The following is a 7,487-nucleotide window of genomic DNA, read 5'->3' on the forward strand; positions in this document are numbered from 1 at the left end:
GGTTGCCTCTTGCTGCGTCGTTCGTACCCACATGGACGACAAACCATGTCTAATTTGAGTGACCATGTCTGAAAACACATGCATGGGTGATAGCACCAAGGTTCAGGGACCTGGGAGCCAGGAAGCCTGAACTCCTTGTCTTCAGATTTGCTACAGGTTTGCCGTGCAACCGAGGACAAGTAACTTCCGTCATTCACTGTGCTCCTCCCTCTCCTTTTTTATCTTGTATATATATATTGTAAAGTCGTCCAGACAAAAATCGTGCATTTATGTAGTGCCTGTCACTGGGAGGTTAAGACCTCATTTGGAGCCTCCTGTAATACAATATAATGACAACAGATCATTTTGCGTAGCTGCAAAACTGCAATTGGAATATTTAATTGGAATATTTCCAATAAATTTAGCGTTTTCAGGATCAGAGCCTCAGGTTGCCTGTGCCTTTGAAGGTGGGGCAGGGAGGCATCCTAATTAGAGACTAACTGTTCAGAGACATGAGAGCTTTTGTAGCCAACCACTTGCTTTTGTCAGTTCATGTGCCTTTGAACTAGTTAGTGCATAAGGTGTCCCCATGCCCTGCTTTCTGCTTGACTTCAGGTTAACGTGTCTAACTTCCTATGTGTTTTTGGACAAGAGAGTATATTTTATTTATATGTTATATCTTCAAGGCATCATCTGTGCAGCCAGACAGATTTCAAGGAGCCTGGATACAGTAGTGTGGTGAACCTGGAAACAGGTATAGAAATAGGGTGGCCGGATGAGTCTCCAGCACCAAGAGTTTAGATTTTGCCGTGATGGTGACCTTTTAATGAGTGCTGTAGACAGATCATATAACTTGATTGCTAGCTGCAGTGGACTAATTCAAGAGGAGTTTAAAATGGAATAGGCAACATTTAAACTCTAATTCATTGCAAAAAAGCTTGTTCTGGACTCAGAGGGGGTGCAGGGGGTCTTTGACACTGCTCCACTATTATTTCTTTTTCTTTCAGTATCCAGGACTTGCTAAAATTTAAGGAAGAGGTAACAAAGGAGCGAGACCATCTCTTGTCAGAGGTTGTGAAGTTACGTGAAAGTCTAACGCACGCTACAGAGCAACAGCAGGAAACAGAGAGTGCAAAAAACGAGGCAGAGCAAACCATCACTCAGGTCTGTGCAGCTCACCGGGTTGCAAATGCAGGCTTTGTCCTGAACTGTTCCCCCACATCTGCAATTGAGAGTTGTGCTCTTCCCTGTCATTTTCCATTCCCCACCCTTTCAGGGCTGCTCAGCAAGGAGTCTGTCATCAGTGCTTGTCGTGCTTTGCTTTCTTTCCCTCCTGTATTCTTTGACAAGCTGCCTGTTTTCTACTGACTTCTTCCTCAACTCCCATATTCCCTGAGTTTGGCTGGAGCCTCCCATATCTAAGTTAAAATTCCCTCTCAGTTTTGGCATGGCCCTCCTTGCACTGGGAACTTCCAGATCTGCAAGACAGGAATGTCAAATGTAGGCCTGGAAATGCCCCTTTGTATTACCGACTCCAGCCCCCTGCCTTCATAGCCAACCACATCACACAGTCCCTTTCATAAAAAGATCGGGGTACCTCTTCACACTACTTAGGATTTTTCCCTCGCTGCTTCTATTTGGAGCCTATTCTAGAGCTTTGCTCTGCTCCCGATCAGTTCTTTCCTAAATTTATTCATGGCCACCTGATACCTATTTGCTTTGGGACATTCTTGCTTTTATCTTAAGTTGCTTTTTCTCCTCCTTGGTGCTTACCCCCACTTAAATATTTATGGAGAGCAGTCCTATCCCCTTGAAGTTTATGTTTTGTAAGGCTGAACAAACTAAGCTCTTACAGTCCCTCGTGAGAGTTGCTGTTCATCCCCACAAATAATTTAGTGGATAGATCTTCTATCCCTGAGGGGTCACCAGCTTGGGTTTAGCTCTCTCTTCCTTCATATGGTAGTTGAACGTGTACTGGGCTGGAGATCAGTGAGAGGATTATTTGGAAGTGAGAGAGCAAGAAGGCAGGAGGAAAGCGGGGTGGGAAACTGATATACAGAATGGGGAGATATAGTTGGAGAATGGGAGGGGAAAGAAAATGATACGAGTGCAGGGGTGGAGAGGGAGAGCAGGAGGGAGAGACTAAAGACAGATGGCATCATCCTACTTGCAGTAGACCTTATTAGTCACAAACTGGAAAGCTGGCCTGGGCTACTGCTCAGCATGAGATGTAGGGCACTCAGGTTACCTATCTTGAGCAGAGAGTTGGGGCTGCAAAGCAGAGGAAAGGTCAGTATCTCTGCTGGTCTGAGGGAGCCGTGGAAAGGCATCCCTGCCACAGCAAAGGGAGATCAGTGAAACACCCATCAGACTTCACTGTCATTTAAATCTTCCCACGTAACTTTTAATGTTCTAGCATTTCCTGAGAAAGATCGTCTTGAGCTCTGAATCTTACAGAAGGTTTTACTCTTCATGCAGTCGACTCCCCATGTCTCCCAGCTCTTGCCGTAGTTACATCCCACTCTGCAACACATCCTTACACCCTTCACACCCACCACCTTTTCAGGATCTCATTGAAGGGCTTGTCTGTTCTAGCCATCTTTCATCTAGACAGTAGCTGTTAGAAACTAAAAGCAGTGCTTGCATGCTCCTAGACCATGCGTTGCCTTGGAGGAGCAGTGTCTGAGCATGCTTCAGATCTGAACTTGGAGCATTCAGCAGAGCTGCCGGGAACCATAGTGATGTTTGCAAGCATAAAAACCTATGCACAGGAGAGAAGAATAGGTCAGATGTGGGATCTTCATGCAATGGCTGCAGCCGTTGGGAAGGGGCGCTGCTGTTTACTATTGCAGATCCTCACGCTGGGAGAGCACCGTGGTCTGTTAGAGGTTGGTGGGAAGGTGTGGGCTTTAAGATTGGTGAAGTGGGGGGCCATACAGATAGAAATGGACCATACAGATAGAAGGGAGAAAAACTGAAGCTGCAGCAAAAACCTTTAAAAATATGGCTTGCTTAAAATAGCACCAGATCTTTGGTTCACTGGCTGTCTTCACTGATCAATTTAACCTTTAATTTTGATATGAAATTGTGGGCCACGTACTGTGCTTTTGTCCTCTCAAAAGCTGCACAGCTAGTCAGGGAGGGCTCCATCCTCAGTTCTTGATTGTCATATCTAAGGGGAGCGGCAGCGGTGGCTCTCGGTAGCTTTTCTGTTGCTGTCTCCACTGAACTAACTGTGCGTACAGCGTAGAGCAGCCACAGGGCTTGTCTGCTCTATGCTGATGAGAATGACCCCCTGTAAAACACCCCATCGTAACCCTCCCCTGTCTCTTCATGGTCCTGACACACCCACCCATGAAGATCGGATACAACTAGAGCATTTACATGATGGGTTTTCCCTTTAAAACATCATATAAAGAAGTAGTGTATCAGAGTAGTTGTTAAAACGAATGTTAGCTTGATGGTCTGGTTTCCATCTCTTGCTTTACTCTGTGTGTAGCAAACGAGTTAAGAATACCTTCACAAGTGATTTACAGTAAGTGAATACCCTCGTAGCACAGCTCTGAGCCTGAGTTCGTTTTCACGTTGTGACCATAAACAGGATAGCAGCAAAATTACAAGGCCCCCTGCATCTCCACGAGACTGCGTTCTCATCTGGCTCCCAGAGTTGAGTCCTGCAGCTCAAACACAATGATTTCATTTAGTTAGGGCATCACATCTTTGGAACTTACTTCCTCTGTTGAGTCCATCAGCCCGCCCTGTCTGTGGCTTTTGGCACATGATGGCTGATACCGCAGAAAACCTTGCAATCAAATAAAAGAACTCGGTGGCTGCGACTGCACGTGACGCTTCAAGTGCAGTAGCCTAATTCAACTGTGCATTAGCACAGCGGGAAAAACCCATACTAATACACTCATGCACAGTAGTCTGCTATGCGTGAATGGCACAAAAAGACTCTTCGTTTGCGCTAATGCGCAGTAGTGCCGATTACGGTGCATTAAGGTAGCACCTGTTATTGCAGGGCACTTACACACATGTGAGGAGCTTGCTCCTATGCATGGAAATCCAGCATGTCAGAGCAGGCTCAATTAATTGTAAATTGATGTGCTCGGGCAGCCTCATGCATCACGTGTGTCCATGGCACTGTGCACCTCCGCGCTGAGAAAATATCAGTGGTGTGCTTTGAACTGCAACATATTTGACGCGCTTTAGTTCAAAGTGCGCCATTGCCATTTTCTCAGTGTGGAGGCCTGCTGTGCTGTTGAATACATGTGCTCCTGATGTGATGCTAGGCGCTTTTAATTAGCATGGCTCACTAATTAAAAGTATTTGACACTACATTGGCAGCACGTGTAAAAACGCCCACAGGTACTAAACTTAATGTGCCATAATTATGGCCCTGTAGATGCCCCCAGTTCCAAAAATGCTGATTTCTGTCCCGTCAGTAGGGGAGCAGATCTGACATATTCCATCACTTTTCCATAAAAGCCACACACTGCCACTAAAAGCTCAGCACAGTAACAGGAAACTGTATGCTGTTTGCCTACTTAACTGACAGACAAAGCCCTAACAGCGCTCTCCCCACCTGTCACTATATGACTGCAGCTCCAGCAAGAAATCCAGATGCGTCAGAACGAGGCATCGCGGGAGTCTCGGAAGAAAGAGAAACTGGAGAAAGAGCTGAAACACCTCGTATCCGACACAGACAGCAGGAACATTGAAATCAAGACGCTTCAGCAGCATGTGCAGAAGACCAGAGAGGAGCTCCTAAAATTGGAACAGCAGCTCAAGGAGCAGAAGGTACGGTTGGTTGTTCTGTTTCCTCTAACACATGCGTGTGTGCACGCTCGCGCACGTGCACCCCTCCCCCCCACAGATTCTGTGGGTAAGGTTAGGTTTCAATACAGAGGAAATTAAGTTGTTCTTCTAGCATTTTCATAATAGGACTTGAGAATGCAGAGTTGATCTTTCCATCACTGGATGGATTATTCTATCATCAGACATTTATTAACTAGAAGTCTCTGTTGGGTTTGCAATGTGTTGCGGCAAGGTATTGGCATAGGATTGTCACCGGCGCTCCAGGAAGCCTTTTGGTCATCAGACCAGGATGCCGTGTCTATGAACTATGTTCTGCTTCAGACGCTTGGGTGCATTAGATTGGTATACTCAGCTGAGCCTGAAGGAGGTAGGTTTCCAAATCCCTGTCCAATTTGATGGGATTAGAATTGGGTATCTTTGAAAATACCAGCCTGGGTGTCTAAATACTAATTTAAAGAGCAGCACATGACAGCACAGTTTTATTTTTTTAGCTAATGAACATGTATCTTTTTCAGACTTTAAGGCCTTTGCTTTCCTGTCTGTTATGTGATGATGCTGGTAGGACTCTTTTTGAAAAGGCAATAAGTAACTAGGAAACAGCAAAGAGCATGTATGACCTAGTAGCCAGAACAGGAGACCAGCAATTTAGTATTCCCTACTCTGCCACTGCCTTGCTAGATGGTGCAGGGAAGGTCTCTTAACACCTGTTCCTCTCTTTCCCCATCTGTCAAATGGGAATACTGAACTTTACATCTCTCTCAAGTTTGCTCTGAAGTTTAGGTAATAATAGTTGTAAACATCCTCAGGTAAACGTTGCAGTAGAAGTGCAGAGAATGGCCTTCATGATTCTTTATGTTGTTTTCAAGTCATTTTTCTGGGAAACTCCTAAAACAGTGTTTTGCAACTAGTTTGTATCTTTAGGTTTTCAGTCCATTTCCCCCAACTGAGATGCCTCCAGAGAAGCAATTTCAGCAAATAACAAAGGAGAGTCAATAATTGTAAAGCAATGTTACCTTGAGGAAACTTTCTCAGGAGTTGCGTGTATCTTGCAAATTCATGGTTGCTTTCTTCCCTTAGGTCCCTAAATCAATGTGGGTAGAAGCCTGTGACAGTTACTTGGTTAATTCAGTATGCGGTATATATACCTCACATAAAGAAATGGAGGGAGATTTGACTCTTTCTCTGCACAAGACTGGATTTGGTGCAGCCCACAACGCAGCTCCAGGACGCACCAAATATCGTCCAGTTTTGTTAGCTAGGGTATCCCCAACTCCAGCATGCTGTCTTCTGCCCTTCCATAATATAGTAAAACCTTAATATAGTAATATAGATCACTCATATTCACATCAGGTCACTGATTCAAGGGCACGGCTGTTTAAAGGTATGTACAGAAGTGCTCAGTGAATGTTTTACAGCTCTGTAATTTAGAGCACTTCTTATAGCACTATAAAGTTTCAGCGCTCTTAAACATGACAGAAGTTCAGTGTTTGCGGGGGAGAGGTGTGGGGACAGGGGGCTTTGAACCTCCCTGCAATTTCCAACTCTGGAAAGCGCTCCACAGCTTCCTGGGGCTTTTCCATTGGTCAGAAACGTGATCAGCATACAGAAGTGATTAAAAGTGCTGTAGGTTGCCAAAGTGCTGTAAAATACAGTGCTTCAAATTTAATACCTCATCATTTAACAAGGGTTCATTTGAAGCGCCCTACCCATTTTTAAAGTGCTGGGAAGCCGTGCATGTCTGTTAAGTCACAGCAAGAAAGTGCTTTAAATGGTGAACAAAGCAACTTTTATACACACCTTAAACACAGTTTCTACTTCTAAGGGTACCAGTTTTTCAGTCCTGTGCAGCTTTTTGCTGCGGCTGTGTATACACCAGTTTGATTTACAAATCCTCATCTTTGTATAGGTTAAGGACCTATTCATTATCCCAGTTCTCCTGTATTGGCACCTCCTTGCTTTAGCCCCTTCTAGGATTTTTCAGTTTGGGTTGTAAGGAGACCACATGGGGTGGCACTTCATAGCACAGGTTGTTTGTCAGTCTGAGGGAAAGAGTCAGAGAACCACAGGAGCTGTCTGTGCCCTGCAGGCTGAGCAAACAATCCTGACTCTTTACTGAGTCAGAGACACTGCTCTCATCTTTATCTTGTGTTCCCACCATGCATTTGAGTAAGGCAATTCACCCCTCCCCTTTAGTTTTAAATGGCATGACTTTATATATTGACTTTATCAGTCTGTCACACATGGATGCTTGAATCCAAAAATACGATGACAGTTTTTTCCCCTCACTTATGAAGTAATGTCTGCCAAGGGAAGTCCCATCAAGCAGAAGAAAAGACTGGCAGCTCCAATGTCAAAATATATGTTCTCCATATAAACCTTGAAACTGCTGTTCCGGGCTTTTGACTGAAGACAGATTAGACTGGGAAACGGTCGTGCCCCGATGTCAGCAAATTGTGCACTCAAGGAAATGTTATAGCCATATTAATGCGGGATTTGCTTGCGAAGATATAGAGCTCCCCTGGTCCTCAGCTGATTAAAGCTGTTTGAATCTCCTACTCATTTGCAATGATTACAGCGCGGCGTTGTTGTGGATGTGATGCCTGCCAAATGGCAAACAGGCATTAAAATATTTATCCACCACCTGTGAGGGAGACTTACAGAGCTCCCCCCCACACCAAAAAAAAAAAAAA

General features: G+C 44.8%; 1 protein-coding gene across 1 annotated transcript in view; it reads left to right on the forward strand.

Moving 5' to 3' along the window:
• Positions 1–7,487, forward strand: part of CFAP58 (cilia and flagella associated protein 58) — a 79,366-nt gene that overhangs the window by 13,061 nt on the left and 58,818 nt on the right. Inside the window, exons 4-5 of the mRNA XM_019502776.1 lie at positions 987–1,143; positions 4,585–4,779. Coding sequence (XP_019358321.1) covers positions 987–1,143; positions 4,585–4,779 — 352 coding nt within the window. The remainder of the gene's footprint in view (positions 1–986; positions 1,144–4,584; positions 4,780–7,487) is intronic.

Source organism: Gavialis gangeticus, unplaced genomic scaffold, assembly GCF_001723915.1.
Source record: "Gavialis gangeticus isolate Ggan-Ray unplaced genomic scaffold, GavGan_comp1, whole genome shotgun sequence".
Lineage (NCBI taxonomy): Eukaryota > Metazoa > Chordata > Crocodylia > Gavialidae > Gavialis > Gavialis gangeticus.